General features: G+C 51.1%; 1 protein-coding gene across 1 annotated transcript in view; it reads right to left on the reverse strand.

The window, feature by feature from the left end:
* INPP5D (inositol polyphosphate-5-phosphatase D) overlaps positions 1–18,897 on the reverse strand; it is a 118,589-nt gene extending 99,692 nt beyond the window's left edge. Inside the window, exons 1-2 of the mRNA XM_026006231.2 lie at positions 18,574–18,897; positions 3,682–3,745 (exon numbers count right to left, since the gene is read on the reverse strand). Coding sequence (XP_025862016.2) covers positions 3,682–3,745; positions 18,574–18,707 — 198 coding nt within the window. The 5' untranslated portion in view covers positions 18,708–18,897. The remainder of the gene's footprint in view (positions 1–3,681; positions 3,746–18,573) is intronic.
* Positions 18,898–23,484: the final 4,587 nt, after the last annotated feature.

Raw genomic sequence — 23,484 nt, forward strand, 5'->3', positions numbered from 1 at the left:
CTCTCCTTCCTCTTTCTCTTCTCGTTCATTTCTCTTTCCTGCTCGCCATTCTCCCCATTGCCTTCCTCCCCTTCTGTGCATCTCACTGTCCTCCACTGCTCCTTCTCTCTCTCACTTGAGTATGAGGTAGGCTGCCTTCTGTGGGTTAGCAGATGCAGTTGTTCTGTTTGATGTCTGTTCCCTCCCAGCAAAGAAAGATGGCGGTGGCGGAGGTGTTGGCTCCCCCATGCCAGCCACTCGCTGGGGTGGGAGATTTACACGTTGTATGCTTTCCTGCCTTCATTCCGGGGACCTCGTTGACTTAGCATAAGGGCCAGATACCATTTATGATCAAAAGCCATTGACAACTGTTGGAAGGACAACAGGTCTCTCTCTCTTTCTCTGAGAGGTTATACCGCCTTGCCTCTGCATCCTCCTAGGGCCAAAGTCTACCCTTCCCAGGGGTCCAACATCCAGCCGGTCTGGACCACACTTTCTGGAGATGCGGGTATAAGCTCCACCTTCTGCAGGCCTCAGCTACATTCATACACAGGGGAGGGGGTTGAATGAAGTTACAGTTTACATCCTTCCTTTCTCTCTCTGATTTTCTGGGAGGCTGAGAAAGGTGGAGAGAGGCCAAGGTCACAGAGTGTCAGGATCGCTCCTCTTCCTGACCCAAACGGGGTGGTTGTGGGCCGTGATGCCCATACCCACCGCATGAGGTCCCTCTGCAAAGAACGGGGGGGGGGGGGGGGGGGGCAGAGTGGCCCTTTGGTTTTGTCCAAAAAAACAGAAGAGTGGGGGGAATTAAAATAAGAAAGTGAGTAAAGCCTTTGGTGGTTCACTTGGCCAAGATTTTCACGCCAGATTCTTATTTTAGGAGCCTCACATTCTGGTGGCACTAAGCAGGCTCAGGTGTAAGGAGTGAGTTATTTAGAAACTGTGGCTCAGCTCAGAAAAGAGTATGAGGTTTTGCCTCGACATGAAAAGAGGAACCAGAGCTAAAATAAGCAGCAATTGGCAAGGACTGAGACCCAGTCGGATCTCTGATTTCACCTCCTTGCACACGTGCTTCAACCTGCTGGGCAGGAGCCATCGACTCTTGTTATCTCAGGAAGGTGTTGTGTTTTTACAGGAAGGTGTATCCTTCGGAATGGAAACTTCTGCAGACCACCCGGGCCACACAGATCCCTGCACCCTGGCTACCTGCTGTGGGCCACTGAAGAGGTCACAGGCCCTGGGGTCTGGAGCCCACATGTCCAGCAGGGCGCCAGCTTTTCTACAAAGCCCGCCCACCCGTCACCCTGGCAGCATGTGGCCTCAAGTGACCAGCTCTGTCCTCACACTTCTGACTGTGGGGCAGGCCGTTGCTCAGACAGCTGGTTGACACCCTGGCCTGTGGCCCCTGATGGTCCGTGCAGAGAAAGCTGTTGGTGGTTGAGCCACCCTGGGTCCCTCTGGGGACTGGAAACTGAAAAGTGCACCTGTCACGGGAAGAAGAGCAGACAGGCAGAGAAGGGCTGAGGCGTGGCGGGCTGTGCCCAGCGCAGGCCTCCTCCCCCGGCGCCCTGCGCACGGCCACACAGGCCGCCCACTCCTCACACGAGTTAGCCAGAGCGACTCTCTATTCTTTGCCACCCCCAAAGCCTGATGAGGCCCCCGGACCCTGAAACTGCCCCAGGACAGGCTGCAGTTCACAGGACCACGCGGGGCCAGGGCAGCGAGGCCGCAGAGGGGAGGGGGGCGTGCTAGACCACAGTCTCCGCGTGTTTGCGGGCCGTGGGTACAGCTGTGTACAAGAAGCCACAGAGGCGTCTTTTCCAGCGTAAGGCCTAGTCATACTTGAAGTCTTCTTCACTTTGAAGGAATAGAAGAAACCACAAGGAGAAAAAAGATCAAAAGCATTGACCAACTTTTAACTTAAGAGAGTGTAGACTCCTTTCAGCAAACCACCCATCAGGGATGCCAACCCGGCCAGGAGAGTTCACACCGTCATAGACTGACAAAACACGGTGGAGGCCGCCGAGGCCGCCTGCCTGCCCCACACAGCCTCCCCTTGGGAGGGACTGTCGTACCGATGATGAGCAGCTGCCAAGCACTTGAAAGGCCACTGTGATAACGCGGGGTGCCACAACACATCCCTGGTGACCAGGCCGCGATGCGTGGGCACCCTAGACCAGCTACAGTCATTCGAAAGAATATTCTTTAGATACTGGTGCAGATGCACATATGGAAGGATGAAGAAGCCCGAGGCAGCTCAGCCTGACCTCTGTCGGGTGGAGCGATTCCAAAGGAGCCCAAACTTGGATCTCCCAGAAGCCCCTGCATCAAAGAGCCCCAGCTGCCCAGGAAGGCGGCTTTGAGACCCCCTGGGCTGGGCCAAGCACCTCCTTACTCTCACTCTCTGACCCAAGGGCTCCTTGAAGTGACTCCTTTGACCCCATCATCTTTCCAGAGGTGTTCGACCCCTCACGGCTTCTCCCACTGGACACATTTCTGGTGACCGATGCCCTCCCCCCGCCCCCCGAACCTGCCTGGTGTCCTGCCCTCAACCACATCCTAGCTGCGGACGAAAGGCGCCGTTCCCTTCATGTTCTGGAATCAGTGATCATGCTCCACCTCTCCTCCACCCTTACTTTCTTTTCAACTAAACCCCACAGACCCTGTTGCTGCTCCTACACGACATGGAGTCCCAACCCCGGTCTATCCCTCCTCTCTGCCCCGCACCTGGGTGTGCTCCATTTGTTGGTGCCTCTTTTTTTTAAGATTTTATTTATTTACTTGACAGACAGAGAGAGAGAGAAAGAGAGAGAGAGAGAACAATAGGGACGAGTGATAGAAGGAGAGGGAGAAGCAGACTTCCTGCTGAGCAGGGAGCCCAATGCGGGACTCGATCCCAGAATCCTAAAGTCATGACCTGAGCCAAAGGCGGCACTTAACCAAATGAGCCACCCAGGTACCCCATGTTAGTGCCTCTTACTATGGTCCCCCCGAGAACTGAGCATGACTCCTCTGGCCCCACCAAGGACACCGAGAACGTCACCTCCTTTGTTCTGGCCACCCCTATGCTCTCTTAATGCAGCCAGATAAAAATAGCTCCCCTGGCTTCCACATCACTGGGTGGTCATGCATTGTGGTCACACACAGCCTGTGTGCTCGTCATGCAAACTCCGTGTGTGGGAGGGGTGGTCTTTCCAGACTGGGACTTGGAAAGACTTGCTGCAGCTGGTTCTTTGTTAACATTTAATGGCAAGTTTACATACTTGGCCTCTCCATGGTGCAACCAGGTGCCATGAGCATCAGCCTCTGGCAGAACAGGTGTCTACAAACTGAAAGGTACTGTTTTGTGCTAACCTGTCGGGTGATCATCTAGTCCCTCAGAAAAAATACTCTGTTCTCCTGTGAGTTCCCCTTGTCTCCTTCCTAGCCCACTGAGCCTCACTCAGCTGGGCTCACTGAAGAAAATAATCAACAAGCTACAATCCCTTCCCGTTGTCTCTGGGCATCCTTCCTCAGAGCAGGGTCTCAGCTTACCGACCAAGCCACCCCCACCCATGGACTCCTGGGGAGAAAGAGGCTCCGCCAGGCCCTCGTGTCCAGGCTGTTTGGGGCACATACTTTCCTCCTGCCCTGTCTTTGTCATTTTCTCTGCCAACACCCGCTCCACTCAAGGCCAGATGGCCGGGTTGATAGAGGGCTTACCTGGACAGTGAATTTATCGTCTTCATTGGGCAAAATCCTGTATGTGTAAACACAATTCCGGTACCTGAAACAGACCAAAGCCTCCATTAGAACCCATGCAAGAGAATTCACGTCTCTGGGAACTGAAAAGACATGGCTCGAGGGACCTGGGCATGATGTCTCTGAACTTTGGGGCTGACCATTCCGAGGTGGAGATTTGCCTTGACATCAAGCAGTCCAGGACTGAGCCCCCTCCCCTGCCCCCTCCACACTCAAGGAGCTCCAGGAAAAGGCACGTGGGGTCTTCTGGGCATGATTTACATCGACAGCTATGTGGTCTGATTTAAAGGCATTCACCCTCAAGACACAGCTTCATCATAAGAGAATTTAGCTCCTCCCAGGTGCCTGGCACTTCACTCAACTTTTATATGTATTGTTTAGCTAGATTTTATTTTATTATTATTACTTTTAAAAGTAGACTCCACGCCCAGCACAGAGCCAACAAGGGGCTTGAACTCATAACCTTGAGATCAAGACCTGAGCTGAGGGCGAGTCTGATGTTTAATGAATAGAGCCACCCAGGCACTCCTGTTTAACTAGATTTCAAAATTATACACTAGTGGGGAACCCTGGGTGGCTCAGCAGTTTAGTGCCTGTCTTCAGCCCAGGGTGTGATCCTGGAGTCTCGGGATCGAGTGCCGCATCAGGCTCCCTGCATGGAGTCTGCTTCTCCCTCTGCTTGTATCTCTGCCTCTCTTTCTGTGTCTCTCACGAATAAATAAAACAAAACAAACAAACAAACAAAACCAAAGTGATACACTAGTTTAGGGGATGCCTGGGTGGCTCAGTTGGTTAAGTGTTTGCCTTTGGCTCAGGTCCTGATCCCAGGGTCCTGGGATGGAGTCCTGCATCCGGCTCCCTGCTCAGTGGGGAATCTGCTTCTCCCTTTCCCTCTGCTTCTCCCCCAACTCACGCTTGCTCTTGCTCTCTCTCTCTCACTCAAATAAATAAATAAAATCTTTTTAAAAATTAAAAAATTATATACTAGTTTAAACAATTTTTTTAAATACATTTTTTTAATTTTTATTTATTTATTTATGATAGTCACAGAGAGAGAGAGAGGCACAGACACAGGCAGAGGGAGAAGCAGGCTCCATGCACCGGGAGCCCGACGTGGGATTCGATCCCGGGTCTCCAGGATCACGCCCTGGGCCAAAGGCAGGCGCCAAACCGCTGCGCCACCCAGGGATCCCTAGTTTAAACAATTTAAAACCATAAAGATAAAAGATGAAAAAGAAATTTCTCCTCCTTCCCCTCCTCTTGAGCCCTGCTTCTTAGATTGACTTCTCCTTTTTGTAAATCATTCCAGAACTCTCAAGTGCACACAGAAACGGACATGTACCTATCTTTTTAAATGCAAATAGCATCACAGTATATATGTTGTTCTGAAATTTGCTCTTCTCACCAAAAAAAAAAAACAGATCTTAGAGGTCTTCCCAGCTCATGTTTCACCACGTGGTTGTGCGATCAGTTGTCTGACGACCCTCGAGGCCGGAGGGGTAGTTATTTTTAGCTCTGTACTTTCCTAACGGTGCTGCAGGGAGCATCTCTGTGCCGACCCCTTGTGTAACCGGCGAAGTCACAGGGTCAGCCTCCCCACCAGCACGATGGGGACCATAACACCAGCCACCTGTTGCTGTGTCAACTGAGTGAGTTACTGTAGGAAGAGCATTTAGAATAGGGCCCGGAGCCCGCTCCACGCTGCTCGTGCTGACCTGTGGGAGTGGCTGCGGGGAGATCACCACCAGGAGAAGAGCCGCACCTCGGGCTTTATACTTTGAGAGATTGATGAGCCTCCCACTAACCGGATGTGTCTATTTCCCCACACCCTGCCAACAGGCTGCTATCAGACATTTTCATCTTTGCAAATCTGAGAGGTTAAAGAAAGATGAGTACTCACTTTAATCTGCCTTTCTTTATGAGAAAGGTTGAACACGTTCCCATGTTTCACTATTTGTCTTTCTTTTTCTGCGAATTTCTTTTCATGTGTTTGGCTTACTTTTTTTTTTTCTTTTAAATCATCTTTTGCTTATGCATTTGTAAGACTTCGATACATGCCACAATATATCTTGGGAGTTACTTATGGTTGACAGTGCTTATGGAAAAAATTTTACATTATTATTATCTTATTTTTTTAGCTGTGTAGAGGTTTTATGATTTTATGTGGTCAATTTTACAATCTTTTTTTGGCTTTTGAACCAATGGATGTTTCAAGAAAGTTTTGGAGAGCGGGTTTAGGTAATTTCACTTGCACCGGGCCCTGGCTCTTCGTTTGTCACAGGGAAGTTTCTTTTCCTGTCTTTCTGTCATCTCTGAGTGCTCATTTCCTTGCACCCGGTCCCGTCTCTCCAGAGCAAGGGCTGACAGCACAACTGGCTTATTTCAGAGATGGCACGGAGGACTCTCTAGGCCACTGTCACCTCACCTCCCGGAGATGTCCCAGAAACGGAGAACCGCCCCTGGCCCCGGACCCCACTCCCCCATCCCTAACCCCACCAGTCTGGGGCCCCTCCGCAGGGCCTGTCACCAATGCCAGAGGGGTAGCTCCACCCCTGCTGTGCTCTTATCTTTCACTGCTTGTTCTCATGACACTTCCTCCCGGAGATATGCAAATGAGACCAGGGCCAGACCCGTCTTATTTGGCTGAGGGCAGCTAATTTGTGGAAGAAGTTGTGCAGGCTCAAAACATCAGCCTGTAAAGAACAGGGTCACAGGGAGAGGGGCAGAGCAGCTGCGCAGAACAGGAAGCCCTTTTAGTTAATCTAGGGTGGCAGACAAGCCTTTCTGGCTTTTTCAAAGATGTTCTAGGAACACTGAAACACAGAAGCGGTCCCACGTTACTCAAACAGATCACAATTCAAAAGCTAGTACAATAGGAAGACAGGACACTTCCCCTTAGACAGTGACATCCCAGCAGCCGCCACGCTGTCCCTGGAGCTGGGTCCCTTCACGTCTTTGAGGGAAAACTACAATGTCACGACCACTGCCACCGCTGTCACACCCAGCCGCAGGAGACCAGTGGTTCCAGACTGCATGCCACGGGGCACTGGGGGCTCTGCAGGCAGATGGAAGGGGGCGCTCCTGGGCCAACCCCACTCCTCAGTGGCTGCACCTCACTCTTGTCCCAGATCATAAATGTGTACAAACACACAGAGAACACACATGTGTATACATACACACACGTGCCTACATACAGACGCATAACCTACACATATACACATATTTGCACACACCATCTTACACATGAAATGTTTTGTGAAGATCCCACCACTAAATCCTCTTTGACAGCAACTGCACCAGAACATAATCCAGACAATGTGCTATAACTGTCTTGTCCAGCCCTTCCCGGCCCCTTGTGGGGATTTAGTAACAATTTAGGGTGCTGACACTGGTCCTCAGCCGCTACTCCTTCCAGGGACTGGGTTGCATTTCAGGACAATCGTGTTAGGAATAGTCCCACTGGAGGCCCAGGTTAGATGGTGCTGGGCCGGGTATGTGGGAGGTTGTCTCACTCTCAAATGAACTGGGACTTAGAGTAAACTTCCCACGTGACCCTGAACAGCTGCCAGGTGATAGCAGGTGCCCACCCTGTTCTAAGTGGGAAGATGCTTCCTCTGGGAAGGGCTTTTCCAGATCAATCCTAATATGGCTTGGGAAGTTTTACATGAATGCAAGAGGACAAGCAAATGGAAGTAAAAAGAAAATGCTGTGGCATTTTTAGTCTCTTGGATAAATACTGCTATTTCTGTATGACTACTCTTAGCCAAATGAACACTGACAAGCATGCCCAGAAACATCCTTTACCATGGTGAGCCCCATGGCGGCAGTGGGGGGGGGGGGGGGGCGTAGTGGGGGAGGAGAAAAACATCAAACTAAAATTCAAGAACCTCATTAGCATCTCTGTCTCCCTCTGCCAATTGATTGAGTGTGCTCTATAATTGTTTTTAAGCTCCTTTGTCATTCTTATTATAGATCAGTTCTAATTTCTAATGTCGTTTGTACATTTTTTTTTCTTGCTTAAATATTGTAGATTTCTCAAGAAGATGGAGTGGGAGAATTCAGGTGAAAGCCCTGCATTCAGAAAAGCCACTTGGACCAATATAGAAACAAGGGAAAAATGTATATTAGCCCCAGGGACCAAGGGCATTCATTGTTCACAACCAAAACCTCAAAGAATCCAGGCGGAAAGACTAAGAAAATGGAGAAATTATAAGAGGCCATTAGTTCAGAAGAAAGAAGGTGAGAAGAAGCCAGGTGGCCAAGTGAAAGGTGGTGGGGAGGCAGCCAGAGTACTGGTGGGGGTCTGCTGAGTGCCCTGCTCCTGTAGCCCAGGGGTCCAGCACATTGTTCCTTGTATGAGACCCCTGGGAGGAAGCCCACCTTTCCATGAGCCATGTCACCCCTCATCACTTACCCCCATCGGCTGGGTCTCAGATCGGGACTCCCACCCCCACCCCTGCTGGTCCTTTTTTGTCTGGGAAGAGGATCTGGGCAGAAACCCACTCTGATCTCCAAAAGAATCTGTTCCAACTTTTCCTGACAGGTCTTTGTCAGAAAAAAAAAAAATCACCAGACCCATGAAAATATATCACCACTTGAAAGAAGGGCATCATTTTCCTAAGGGCTCAAAGATGTTACTTCCATGTTTCATAGAATCACTGCAAAAGAGAATAAAAGACATTCTAGCGAGGTCTGACTTGTGAACTCAGTACACCACTGCATCTCTGGCATGAGAAAGGTCAATTGTAAAGAGTGAGCAGGGTGAGACAAGGAAAAATGATCAGATGGGAAAACCCAGGAATTCACGACTCAGCACTAAACCCCGCAAGAGGGACAATACACAGCAGCTCGTGTCCTGGAGACTGCTAAAGAGGATGAAAAACTCAAGAAAGAGCAGAAAGAAAAGACCGGAAGGGAACAGGATAAATAGAGAAGACAGTTCTCTGTCCTCATACATACATAAGTAGGGGTTTCTGAAAGCACAGATAATTTTTTTAAATAAAAAGAAAAAGCAGAACAAGAACAGGTAATAAATCTAAGAGCAGAAAATTAAATGTCCAACCCTTTGGCAAATTGAATAAAGGAAAGAAAAAATGCTTCACCCTCCTCCTAGCCAGCATCTAGAGGGGCTCCGTCCTTCACCTGCCCTGTGTCTGGGAGACGGACCTGTGCAGGCTGCCTCATCCAGATCTGGCACAGACAGAGTGAGAGGAGCATGGGAGGGGCGCTTTCGGTCCCCTGACCCCATCCTGCCTCTGGCAGAGGCCACAGCTCCAGTCGGAAGGCTTGGGGACAGCCTGTCCCCTGACTCTTCAGGAGTGGGAATGGCTTCCCTTGGTTGCTGGCTCCAGGCTGTGTGGCCTTCCCTATGCCTGTCACCCTTTTGAATTATGCCATCTATTCCCTGCTGGGAGCCTGGCCAGCACAAGGAGGAAACAAAATCAAAAAGGGGAAAAGAGGAAAGAACACTAATAAAAGAGAAAACTCAAAATTACAGAAAACGATGCATAATTGTGTGCTAGCAAATTTGAAAAGCTCAACAAATGGACTGTTTTCTGAAAAATATAGATAACTTATCAAAAGTGAAACAAGAGATAGAAAGCAAGAATAAATCAACACCAAAGAAGAAACTGAAGCAAATATATAAAAATGATCCCTGGGATGCCTGGCTGGTTCAGTCAGTGAAGCATGCAACTCTTGATCTTGGGGTTATGAGTTAGGGCCCCACGTTGAGTGTGGAGATTACTTAAAAATAAAGTTTAAAAAAATAAACAGAATAAATAAAAATTATCTTTAGCCCTGAAGAAAAGCACCTCTGCTGAATTTTTCTTAATATCTCAAAAAATCAGATGATGATGATTCCACATAAATGTCTACATATTTTATAAAATTTACATGACTCTTAACTGTAACTTGACCAATATCATATAAATCAATCTCACCTATGAGCATGTATACAAAAATCCTAAATAAAATTCAGAGTACAATAAAAAATTTACATAATCAAGAACAGTTCATTTAAATCATGCAAAAGTGGTTAATGTTAGGGAATTTATAAAATAAAGCTATTTATACCCATAAATGTAATAAGGGAAACAACATAATCATCTCAATAGATATTTAAAAGGCATTTGATAAAATTCACTATTTAATCATTCAAAACTTTATAAAACTACAAAAAGATGGGTCCTTGTTTGACATGACAAAGAGCAACAACTAACTTTTGTCAAGTGCTAACATCCTGGGGATATTGTATCAAGTCCTTCCCAGGCACTGTCATGTTTGACTCTTACAGAACTTTGAGGTGGATATGTTCTCTTCCCAATATTCCCCACTTCAGAGTTTTAGAAATACTGGCCAATGTAACAAACTATGAAATCTAAATCAGAATTATAAGTATCTGGAAAGGAGACCACAAAATGATCATAATTTATACATAACATGATTATCTATCAAGAAAATCCAAGAGAAGCAAATGAAAAACAATTTGAAATAATGAGGAGTAAGTAAAGTGACAGAATAAAAGATGAATTTATAAAACCTAGAACTTCCCTTTATGTTATCAGTTACCACAAAAGGGTGACTGGAGGGAAAAGGTATCATTTACAAAAGTAACACAATTATAAAGTAATCAGAAGTAATTATAACAAGAAATAGGAAGGATCTATGCCCCCCCAAATTACGAAATTTTAAAGAGGGGAAGCTATACTTATTTTCCAACTTGACAAAATTATTAGCTGGTTCACTTGGAGAAATACTAGAAAATAATAGATATGCAAATCACCAACCGCACTCCTCAGCAGCTGCAAAATCGTTTATAATATCGTGGTGATGCATTTGGTATGATATCAGTGTAAGAACATCAGACATACGTGGAACAGGGTAAGCAGGCAAGAAAGAGATATATAAGACTTAGTATACAGTGAAAGAAGAATCAGAAAAGGAAAAGGAGTAAATCATTCCAGAAAACTTTTTGAGAAAGATGACTGGTTACTCAAAAAAATACACATACACCTTTGTCTTACAGCCTTCAATGAATTAATTCTGGAGGGATCAAAATGTTCAATGTGAAAAAGCAAAACAGAATAAAACCGAAAAAACTTATCATTTCTCTATCTGTTTTTGCCAAATGCCTTCCACATGATTACACATTTGTTCAATCCACCCACTGACACTACTACATAAGTATTCTTAGCCTTGATTTTCAGATGAGGAAACCAAAGCCCCATAGAATCGCTGGAGATTGGACAGGGAAAATCATCCTTAGCCCGAGTCTATCAAGTCCCATGGGTCCTGTCCTAACCCTCCCGCCTCCCACTGGAAAAAAACCCCAGAATATCCATGTGCAGAGGGACTCTTTACATTGAAAAGCAAAGGAGAAAAAAAATCACAAAGGAAAAACACTGATAGGCTTCATGAAAATTTACAATCTTTGAACGTCAAAGAAATCACAAAGTTTAAAGGCAAAAACCACAGGGAAAATATTTGCAACAAAAGTGATGTAAAGACTTCATGCAAAAACATAACAGAAAAACCACAGCTTCAAAAGAAAAATGGCAAAGAGAATGGACAGATCATTCACCAAAGAGGAATTATGAAGGTCAACAGTCCTATCAAACAAGTTTACTATGATTGCAATCAAGAAATGCAAAGAAAAATGAACGGAAATTAAACACCTTTCACTTTGAAACTTAATTTTTTTTAAGTGCAAATATTCAGAATAGGGACACTGGAATCAAGTGGGCAGTCTCTTGTACAGCCAACCAGAGCATAAAATGGAACAAAATTTCTGGAAAGCAATTTGTCATTCTGTATCAAGAGCCTAAAAACATTTCTATCCTTTGATCCAGTAATTCCGCCCCTGGGAATCTATAACCAGAAATGTCACATTTCTGCAAAAAGACCTTCATCATCATCATGTTTATAACAACAAAACACTACTGGTAACTTAAACGTCTGACAATACCAGAGTCGCTTCATAAATTGCAGCACATTATGTAACAGAATCTTGGCACTCGTTAAATATGATATTTAGGAAAAAATTTTTAACTAACAGGGAAATGTTAATGTTGCTAGAAAACACAGACCAAAATACATGGTTATAGCTATATATATATTACAGAGATTTATATATCTATGGAGAAAGAGGAACAAAGAGAGGGTGAGAAGATACACCTACAAATTAACAGTATTTATGTTAATCTCTCGGCAATTGGGTGATTATTTTCCTTCTTTACATTTGGCACTCTTTGTACATTATACTTAATACTGTTTTTTTTTTTTTTTAAGTTACTTGAAAGAACCCTGCAGTGTTTATCAGAAGATCTAGTTCTACATTGCCACCAACGCCTGTGATGGCCTCACAAGCCTTTCCTCTCTGGAGGCCAGGTTCCTGGTTGGCGAGTGAGAGGGCTGGACCAGCTGACCCTTTGGGAGCCAGCCCTGTCTGGGGTTATTTTAGAAAAGTCACTGAACCCAAATTGTTTGGGTGTTGGTCCTTGTCAACACGATATTTTTCTAATTAATGGACAAAGAGGGTGTGAAGTGAGCATGGGAGGAAGGAAATGGGGAGAACAAGCCTGTCATTCTGGGGGCCAGATCTTTCCTTTCTTCCATGCTGCAGCTACCAGCACTGATCCTCATCCTGTCCACATGCTGGGCTCCCTCTTCAGAGCCCTAGGACTTTTGTCTCTTCAGGATCTCCCTCCTAAATGGGAGATAGTTAATCAGTCTTAAGGTGGCCACCATTCCTTCTTGACTTTATCTTCAATCTACCTGGTAGTTCTTCCTGGCATCCATGGCTCAGACCCCTCTCTCCCTCAGGCTTCCGGGCACTTGACCCCAGCCCCAGCGGCCACTGGACACTCATGCACCATTCAAGTGCTCTTCCTGTCTTATCTCTTTGAGCACTTCCTCTGAGGAGGCCCCACATGACAGCTCACTGTCTCCCGGAGGCTTTTACAGGCCTCCAGGAAGTTCTAGAAGTGACACTCTGCCCGCGCTCTCCTCTTTCCTTCTGCTGTGGAATTTGCTTCACAGATGGGCCCATACTCCCCTGCATCTGAGATGTCACTACTCACTCTATGACTTGTACAAAATAATAGCCAGTGTTCAGTGGGTGCTTACTGTGTGCCTGGCCTTGGGTCACACAAGTTGCCCACATTCTCCCATTTTATCCTCTCAATAATCCAATGACAGCAAGAGATAGACAAATAACCCAATTTTTTAAGTGGGCAGAGGATCTGAATACACGTTTCTCCAAATAAGATAGAGAAACAGCAAATAAACACATGAAAAGAAAAGAAACTCAGCACCATTATTCATTATGGAAACACAACTCAAGGTGACAATATGATGCCACTTTGCACCCACTGGGATAATTACCAAAAAGATAACAGCAAGGCTTGGTGAAGCTGTGGGAAAATCAGAGCCCTCACCTGTGGCTGATGGGGACTTAAATGGTGCAGCTTCTGTGGAAAACAGTGTAACAAATCCCACAAAAAGCTAGAATTACTGTAGGGCTCAGCAATTCCACCCAAGACCACTGGAAAACACACGTTCACACAAAAACTTGCCCATGAACATTCACACCAGCATTATTCATAATAGCCAAAAAGTGGAAACAACCCACATGTCCATTAACTGATGAATGGATACATAAAATGTGGTCTATCCACACAACAGACAATTATTTAGCCAAAAAGGAACCCCCAGGCTACAGCATAGATGATCCTCAAAAGCATCACACTAGGTGAAAAAAGCCACATATTCTATGATTCTGCTAATATGAAATACAACATGATGAAGGTCCCAAACACCACTGAATTGTATACTGTACAAAGGGTGATTTTATGGGATGTGACTTATACAAATTATATAATATACAAATTATATAAATTATACAAATTATATAACAAACTTATACAAATTATATAAAATATATAAATTTATAAAAAATTAACCCAAGAACTGGGCATCTCACCAGTGAGGATGCTGGGAGGGCACAGGGAGGCTGGTGTCTGGCCAGTGTTGGAACCCATATCAGATGTAGCTAACCACGGAGGGCTCACCCCCAAGGACTGTGTGGCACAGCATGGATTAGGGCAGGAAAGGCAGGCCTCCTCTCACTCCATCGCTGGGGCGGGGAAGGAAGGCCTAGCTAGGAGCACCACTGCCATCTCTTCACCATGCTTGGCTCACGCTCCAGGAAAGGGGACCATTCAACGGAGAAGCTCCGGCATCTGGCGCAGGGGAATTTAACCCATCGGGTAGGTAAGCTTGCAAAACATGCCAAAGCCAGAGCCTGCACTGGTTCTCGAAGGGTTGCCCTGGAGTGCTGGGCATGGGCACCGAAGGCTGGAGACACTCAGGTTGTTCAGATTCACTTCACATAGAAGATGCCAGTGATCTGTTAAACACACAGGCCTTCAGGGCACACCACTCCCTCCTGTCTTGCACGCAGACAGAAAACACAGAAGAGTCGCCCTTGGACAAACTCATGTCAACTGGATTTCAAGAGCCCGTGGTCCTCCAGCTCTGGCTGCTGGCTACTGCCTGTGCCAGAGTTTATCCCTGCTTTCTGTCAATGCCAGATACGAAAACCAGTATTTCTTTGCACTGCCACAAGAATAATCAATGAGCGTGCAAACCTGACTCAGACTCTGGAAGGGGGTTGGAGGAAGTGGGGTTATAGCCACACGTTCACACCATGGGCAATGGCTTTACGCCTCTCCTGGACATTGCTGCCCTCCCAAGTCCCTTCTCTGTGGCTCCCCTTTCCAGGCCTCCCTGACCCCACACACACCCAGGCTTGCTGGCTCCCGTCTCTCTGCTTCCCAAGAACAGCCCAAGTTCAAGTCCTGGCCCTGCCGTTTATCAGTCCTGTAAATGTGGCATGTCAGCTAACCTCTCTGGGCCTCAGCTTCCTCGTCTGTAAAGCAGGGATAATGACAGTCCTTCCTCCAAAGGCCATTGAGGACAGTGACTGAACACACGCAGAGAGCCTAGAACGGAGCCCGGCACACCAGAGGCCTCCGCAAGCCGTTTGCAGTTTGGACAGAACTGGTTAGTAACCACCCTTTGTTAGGGGAGGGAGGCTTCGGGCTTGCTCTACCGCAAGTGGCCCTATCACACTCTAGCTTCCCAACAAGGATGCCTTCTTGAGGGAACTTTGGGTGGCTCAATGTCCTTCTTGGGCCTCTTCATCTTTGGGGCTGTGCTGAGGCCAGAGTCCCGGCTGCCTGGTACGCTGTCCCTGGGAAGGCGACTGTGGTGCGCCTGGGCAGCTTGCGGGAGGCTGTGCGCTGAGGAAACCAAGACTACTTCCCTGCCTGGCCAGCTGGACGAGGCACTGGTTCCTGAACCGAAGGCCTGCCCCTCCCCCAGGAGGGAAGCCAACTCTCCCCAGCATGCTTTGGTGGGAAGACCACCCAACCGGGCAGCTTCTATTCCCAACAGTGCTGGACCATCGTTCTAGGTGTGGCTGTGCAGCCTGAGCAAAGAGAGGCCAGCCCCACTGAGCCCTGGCCCCTTCCACTGAGGGACCCCCATCCCCCAAGGAGATGCACCCAATGGGCACCCTGGCCCCACGTGGAGGTGCCATCCCAGCAGGAGAGGAGGGCACGACCTTGACTGCCTCTCAGCATCCATCCAAGATGGGCCGGACCCCCCCTCCAGGTACCCGTGGTGGTTTGAGTCAGGTCAGGTGAGGATGACAGAGTTCCTATCTGGAAGAGCCCCCTGTTGCTCGGGTTTTTGAGCCCCTTGCCACAAGACGGACTCAAACCATATGGCCAGCTGCCTGGGGTCGTCCCCTTCCACCTCTCTGGGCCCAAGATGGGCCTCCGGAGTCTCCCTGAAGCGGGGCTCTCTGAGCTGCTGAGGAGAGGGCTGAGCTTTCCTGCCCAGCAGCAGTGGTAGGGCTGACCTCTCGAGAGGAAATGTGGGTTCGCGAGGCCTGGGGTGAATGTACGCTCTCATCACGTGGGCGGCCCTGAATTGCAGCCTTGTCTTTGGGTGTCTCCCTCACCCACTCCCTCGTTTCATTTAAATAGTCAAATCTGGGCAACAAGGCCACTGGGGGGAAGCTGTACTCAGTTCCTGGTGCTCCACACACAGCAGCCCCTAAAGCAGCAGTGGGGAGGTTCCCTGCTGTCTCCTCACTCACCAGAGGGCAGAGGGGAGAAGCTCTGGCCACTGGGCCGGGGCAGGAGGTCCTCCTCCACGGTGGCTTCCTTCTGCAGCCCTGGCTCAGGGTGAGAGCCCTGACCCCACAGCCGCACCCCCGGGGCCTGGCACTCATAGCCGACTTCCAGAGAGACAGCAGATGGGGCGAAGCCTATCACTTATGAAACTGAGGAAAGCCCCGTTGCTTTTCGCCCCATCGGGGTTCCTAGCACTAGGCTGTGGACCCAGACGGTGTGGGGCCAGGTCTGTACCAGGCCACAGGGAAAGTTAACTCTAATTTGTTTTTTTTTTTTTTTTTTAAGATTTTATTTATTCATAGAGACAGAGAGAGAGAGGGGGGCAGACACAGGCAGAGGGTGAAGCAGGCTCCTTACAGGAAGCCTGATGTGGGACTCGATTCCGGGTCTCCAGGATCACACCCTGGGCTGCAGGCAGCGCTAAACCGCTGTGCCACCGGGGCTGCCCGAAAGTTAACTCTAATTTGATTGAAAGGACTGGCTCCCTCTTTCTTTCCTTCTTTCTCTCTCGCTCTTTCTTTTTAAAGAGGACACTTTTTCTGCTTTTTTGATGTTCAAGGATGCTTTCTTCCACAAAATAAGCCTTTGGAAGGTGGCTGTTAGATGTTATTCAGGTTTTTCATTCTTAAATCTCCTTAATTGGCAAAATTCAAGATGGTGAAGGGATGATGTGTGCCTGGTTTGGGGAAAGTTTGGTGGCTTCTGACCCTGCAGGAAGAAGGGTGGCTTCCCTCAAAGAACAGAGCGGAAAGGAGAGCCCTGGGCCTGGCCAGAGAGCAGGGCCCCCAGGGAGGAATCTAAGCCGTGGGGCCTAGAACTAAAAGGGGTTTGAGGACAGGAGACTGATAAGGCATCCAGGCCTCAGCTAAGAGGAGAGAGGACACCTGTGAGCATCATGGGCACCTGTCCTGAGAGGCAGACCCTGTACACCTGCTGCAGCTCTGAGAGTAATTCAGTGCAGACAAGGGGAGGGCAGGAGAGGTGGAGGAAGGGATACGGGAAACCAGGCCTGGACCCCAGCCTGCCACCAGCCAGCGGGGCAGCGGAGCCAGAGGCCTGGACCCCTCGGGGCGCTTTCCCCCACCCACAGGCAGGGGCTGTGGGAGCACAGGTTCCCAAGGGCCTCCAGGCCCTGTCCGGGCTCTGGCTTGCCAGTGTGCTGCCAGTGTGGAGTCGGAGACTGCGTCTGTAGCCTGCACACAACCCGCACTCCCTGACCAAAGGGCCACTGTAGGGGTTAGTGAACTACGGCCCTGGAAGCTCTCCGCAGAGGCCAAGCACACAGCCAACACCCAACAGCATCGGCCTTCCACTCGGGTCCAGGGAGGCAGGAGAGACATCCGTGTAGGCCCAGTGGAGTCAGTTTAGAGTCTTCCCATCCTTTCTAAGACCCAGTTGGTGGGGGCCCATGGGGGTAGCGCTTGTGGGGAAGTCTTGGGTCCTTTCCCTGGAGTGTGAGAATGGGGTAGTGTGGGAAGCTGGCCTCGGGAGGGGGGTCTCTGGTGCAGTCAGTGCTCGGGCCCGTTGGCCTGCTGTGTCCTTGTTAGCACCCTGTCTTCTCCTGCTGCCCCCCTGGAACCTATGCTCATACTTGGCTTGCCACGGTTAGGAGCCGGTGGCAAGAGTCTGGTTGTCTGGGTGCAGCCTCTGGGCAGGTGGCCCTGGCTTCAACCACCGTTGGTCTTGTAACCTATCTGAGCCTCAGTTTCCTCATCTGCAATGGGGAGTGATACAGGACTTGTAGTTCAGGTTGCCGCGAGGATGAAATGGGATAACACCAAGACCAACGCCTACACTCAATGCTCAAGACAGGTCCGCGTTCCGTGACCTACTTCCCCTCTTGCCTGGTCAGAGGGAACTTTCTGCAAGTCCACGGATGCTACCTGGGAGGTGCAGGGGGACAACCTGTCCCCCGCTGTGCCCTGGCACTGCCCTGTTAGACAGCAGGCCTGCAGGGTGACGGCCTTCTTCAGACAAGGTCAAGAAGTCTGTTTTAAAAAAGAGCCTTCAGCAAGTGGCTGGTTCCCCGGTCGTTAAGACAACTGGGGCATTGAGCAATATCCCAGAGCTGGGAGGGGGGTGGAGGGTTGATGGCGGCAGAGAGGCCAACATGGGTGGGGGACGCCATGCAGTGCTGAGGTGGGGAGAGAAGAAGCAGTCCCTGTAGGTGATGGTCACTTTCTCTGCTCTCAGGGCCCGCAGTGCAACTTCTGGGTGAACAGAAAGCTCTTTCTTGAGCGAACACACCCCATATCCTGGCTCCCTGAATGAGGGCTTCCAAAAAGGCCTCGCCTACGGCTCTGGAAGGGTCCCCTCTTGCCACATCTGTTCTCCCAGGAGGGTTTCCAAGCTGGGCATCCTTGTCCTGCACCTGAGCTGACCAGTGGGAGCCCCGAGCTTCTGCCCTGGAGGGCCCCCCTCCTCCTGGCCCCTGGCCCCACCGATCCAGGGGGGCAGCCCCAACCGGGGAGCAGGCCTCGGCTGCCCTGGGGGAGCTCCCGGGGCTGGAACACGGGAGCTCCGAGGCCCAGCGGGCCCATCGCGGGCCTCAGCCGGACCCCCGGGCAAATCTGGGGGACACGCCAGAGGGGTCCACACCTCCCAGGACACAGGACAGCCTGCCCCCCCCAACCCCAGGCCTGGCACTTACAGCACACACAGCGCGTAGGCCCTGGAGATGGACTCGCTGGCGCGCACGAGGAAGCTCCCGTCCTTGCCCGTCCTGGACAGCAGCTCCTCGGCCTTGGAGCGGGTGATGTTGCCGTGGTTCCAGCAGGGGACCATGGCGGGCCTCGGGGGGCCACCCGGCGCCCCGCGCCCCGCGCCTCCGAGGGGAGCCTCCGAGGGGAGCCGAGGCCCCCGCGCCGCACCCCGCGCCGCGCCCCCCGCCGCCCGCTGCAGCCACGGCCCGGCCCGGCCACTTCCTGCTCCGGAGCTCGGCGAGGGAGAGGAAGCCGGCGGCCCCGAGAACTTCCTCCTTGCGAGAGCGCGGGGAGGCTGCTCCACCTTCCCACCCCGCCCCGGGCCTCCCGGGGGCGTCGCCACGCGGGGGGCGGGGGGGGGGGTGCCCAGGGCGCCCGCAGGTGGCAGGGGCGCGGGAGGCCCGGAGCCACGGTCCCCCCGCCTGGTCCCTGCTCCGTGGGGCCTACCCTGGCCCAGGGCTTCTCGCTCGGCCACGGCCGGCCCGCCCCGGAGCCCTGCAAAATTGGGGGGCGGGGGGCACCGTCCAGTCCAGTCCCCTCCCCATGTGAGAGGCTCGGGGGCACCACACAGCCCTGGGCGCTGGGAGACCTTGCGTGACACCGCCTGAGGGCTCCGGGCAACGAGGACCCAGGTGACACCTCTGTGGCATGACACCTTTACACTCATCCCCCCCCGCCCCAGCACCCCGGGGCCTGTGGGTGAAGGAGCCCTGCTCTCCATGGCAGCCCAGCTGCGTGACACCGGAAGGGTGTGGAGGGCTGGGGACAGGGACATGGTGCAGGGGGAATGCAGGCTGGGTTTTCACCTCTGGGTCTTTCCCAGACACAGGCTGGCCACCCGGTCGAGGATAAAGAGCGTTGTCTTCAGTGTCCTCTGTCTCAACGGGTTTGGGGCGGCCAGCAGGGCTGCGGCCCTTCCCAGGCCAGGTGTGGCTGCACTTGTTGGTGGCTCAAAGGACAGTTGTCTCCATGGGGCCACCATCCCGGACCAGCAGGTTCTGAGGGCTCCGAAGAGGATACCCACTCTTGGAGTGCACACAGTTCTTGGGTCAGGCCCACCAGGGTGACGGGGGCACTGCTGACCTACTGCACAAGGGGTGGTGGCCCCCAATCCCACACCCAGGCCTCACGCCCCAAGACCTGACAAGAGACCTCCCTCCAGAGGCCCAGCTCAGTGAGCCTCCATCTGAATCCCACAGCTCTTCATCTACATCTGAGCTGCAGGAGCTGACCAGGCTTCTCTCTCTGAGCCCCGGGTTCCTCTTCTCTACCTTGAAGAACGTAGACCTTAAGGGAGCTCACGTGTGCTGAGGAGCCCGCAGCACCTCCCACCCCCTGGGACACACACACACACACACACACACACACACACACACACGCAGCAGGTGATTCTGAACAAGCACATCCTGATTCTGAGGCCCAGAGTGTGGCCCCTCGGCTCCAAGTGAAGTTCCTTTTGGACGTTTCAGAAACAGTGAACTCCCCCCCAGTCCTCACTCCCACCTCCCCAAGCCACCCTGTGCTTCCTCTCCCCTGACCACTGCCCCTCCCCCGCTCCTCCTACTGGACCAGTGACTCAACTCCCAAACCCTCAGAACATAGGAAGTGTAGGAAGTGAGGGTCCTCTGGGCCGGCCCTGAGCTAGACATGGGGAAATGATGGGGACAAGAGCTGGCCTCCACACTCCAGCCTTCCGGAAGCCAGCTGGATGCTCCCGTCACCCACTTAGTACCCTTCTCGCCTCCCTGCTGACCTCCACTAACCCCCTCATTGGTCTCAGCCTCCAAGCCCCCTGGTCTCTCTGGGGCCCATCAGGAGGATCCATCTGCAACTCTGGCCCCTTAGTACCTTGACCAGCTCATCCCTAGAGACCCTCCACCACATCCAAGACTCTTGCTCTTATAACTGCCTTCCTGCCACACTCTCCTGCTTCCCACCCTCCCTCTTTCAGGTCTCTATCCCCACCAAGTCCTGCTTCTCAGCAGAGTTGGGTGGCCAGTGGGACTGCCCTCGCCCTTTGACTCCACTGTGATTTCCCTTGGACACACACGACACATATATGACACACACATTTCCCTAACTGTTAGGGCCCATCCCATCTCTACTTCCATCTAACCTGGTTACTTGAGCCATCTGACATGGTCAGCTTCCTGGTCCCCCACTCTTCTTCTCCCCATGTTTGGAAAATGGCAAAATTTTTTCATATTTATTCATTTATTTGAGAGAGAGAGAGAGAGAGAGAGTCCTAGGCAGACTCCATGCTGAGCACAGAGCCCTATGCAGTGTTCATTCTCACCACCCTGAGATCAAGACCCAAGCTGAGATCAAGAAGCTTAAACAACTGAGCCCCCCAGGGAACCCTGGAAACCTGCAACATTTAGATCAGGACTGTCCTTATGGTGGGTGGGTGGGACCTGGGTAAACATTTTTTGTAGGGCCCCTGTCTACATACACGATGTACTAAAATTTATATTATAAAATTCACGGACCCGTGTGAGGTATGGTGATCTATCAGTGAAGATTAGAATAATGATAGACAAGAGGTAATTATGAATATGTTCAGTGTCCAATCAGTGCACTAGAAGAGTCTTCGTGATGTCCAGGCTCTTGCTTCTCGTTCAGATCCCGTTTTTTATTGTCTTATGTTCATGGAAGCCCTTGCTGCTGTACCTCAGGGCTTCCCATGGCCCACCAGCCTGGGCAGATAGATAGGTGTCACCCACTGATTCCTTTTTGTTTTTTTTTAAGATTTTATTTATTTATTCATGAGAGACAGAGAGAGAGAGAGAGACAGAGAGAGACAAAGAGAGAGAGAGAGAGAGGCAGAGACACAGGCAGAGGGAGAAGCAGGCTCCTCACAGGGAGCCCAATGTGGGACTCGGTCCCGGGACCCCAGGATCATGCCCTTAGCCAAAGGCAGACCCTCAACCGCTGAGCCACCCAGGCGTCCCTCACTCACTGATTCCTATTGGAGGATGAGGGAGGGCAAGTGTTTACCCACTGAGTTACCAAAAGCAAAGGGGGCTGTGATAGTTTTCTGTGCAACTTGGCTAGGCCACAGTACATAGATATTTGGTTAAACATTATTCTAGATGTCCCTGTGGAGATATTTTAATTTATTTTTATTTTTTAAAGATTTTATTTATTTATTCATGAGAGACAGAGAGAGGCACAGATACAGGCAGAGGGGGAAAGCAGGCTCCATGCAGGGAGCCTGACATGGGACTCGATCCCAGGTCTCCAGGATCATACCCTAGGCTGAAGGCGGCGCTAAACCACTGAGCCACCCAGGTTGCCCCTATTTTTAGATGAGATTAGTATTTAAATCAGTAAGCTCTGAGTAAAGCAGATTATTATCCATATTGCAGGTGGGCCTCGTACAATTAGTTGAAGGCCATGATAGAAAAGACGGAGGTGGGGGCACCTGGGTGGCTCAGTGGTTGAGCATCTGCCTTCTGCTTAGGTCGTGATCCTGGGGTTCTGGGAGTAAGTCCCACATTGGTTGGGCTCCCCTGGGGGAGCCTGCTTCTCCCTCTGCCTGTGTCTCTGCCTCGCTTTGTCTCTCATGAATAAACAAATAAGATCTTCAAAAAAAAAGAAAGAAAAGGAAAGACATAGGTGCCCCCAGAATAGGGAATTTTGTCATCAGACTGCCTTCAGCTTGGACTGCAGCCTCAGCGCCTCCCTGGGTCTCCAGCCTGCCACCAGCCCACCCTGCCGGTTTTGGACTTGCCAGTTTCCACGATCACAGGAGACAATTCCGTACAAAATAAACCTCTCACACATACACACACGTACACACATCCTGTCGGCACTGTCCTCTGGAGGACCCCGACTAACACAGAAGGAAATCTTCGAAAGCCGCTCGCTGGCTGGTGTCATCAGGAGAGAATGTCCCCTGCCCCCCAGAGCTGATAAAAGGGCATCTTGGCCTGAAGAAGGGGATGGAGAGGCCCCTCACAGAGACCGGGGAGGGGCCAGGAGGCCCAAGCCCAGGGCAGGTGGGTCGGCCCCCATCTCTTCTGTCCTGAGAACTTACCTGCCCCCCCGGTGGCCCTTCCCAAATCTAAGGTCAAGAACACTTATTATTGAGGTGGGGGAAGGGGCCCACTCTGTGACCAGGAGGAAAGCAGACCACCCAGCGGAGATCTCCTGAGAGCTGGGACACCTCCACGCATAGTGAGGAGCATCACGCCCCCAGCCCTCCACCGGGAAGGGACGGTCCGCTCCCTTCTGCTTCAGCCCCTCCTGCCCAGCCTCACCCCTGTGGATTTTCGAGTGCTGTCAGGGTGCCTGCCCCCCCCTCCCCCCGCCTTCACACAGGAGGCCCAGCTCCACTTCTGCTCTGGCATCTTCAGGCTCCCTTTCTAGACCGTCTCCCCAGACCCCTGCAGACACAGATTCGGCTCAGCAGTCCTCTGAGTGGGCCTGAGCCTCCTGGAGCCTGGAGCACCGCAGAGGGTGGGGAGGCAGGGTTCGCAGCACACGCACACATACACCCTTAGCCCTCCAATCTCTGGTTGAAGAGCTGGGGGTCAGACCCCGAGTCACACGCACGGGAGCCAGACCCGGCCTGAGGCCCAGCTCTGCCCCAAGAGCTAGTGTCCGATGTTCAGTTTGCATCTCTGCGATCGGGGCCAAAGAGTGTTTGTGAAGTTACTGCGCTCTCTGGTGTGGGGTGGGTGCTCTCTGATGAGGCGGGTCCCCGAGGTGGCCCTCCTGACCTGGCCCGGACCACAGAGCCTCCGTGGGCTCCAGGCAGCGGCCAAACGTCAATGACACTGGCCTTTGGTTTGACAGGCCTGGTCTGAAAGAGGACAGGATTCTATAAAAGTGCTCCTTACCTACAACTAAAAATA

This window comes from Vulpes vulpes, chromosome 9 (assembly GCF_048418805.1).
Source record: "Vulpes vulpes isolate BD-2025 chromosome 9, VulVul3, whole genome shotgun sequence".
In the NCBI taxonomy this organism is placed as follows: Eukaryota; Metazoa; Chordata; class Mammalia; order Carnivora; family Canidae; genus Vulpes; species Vulpes vulpes.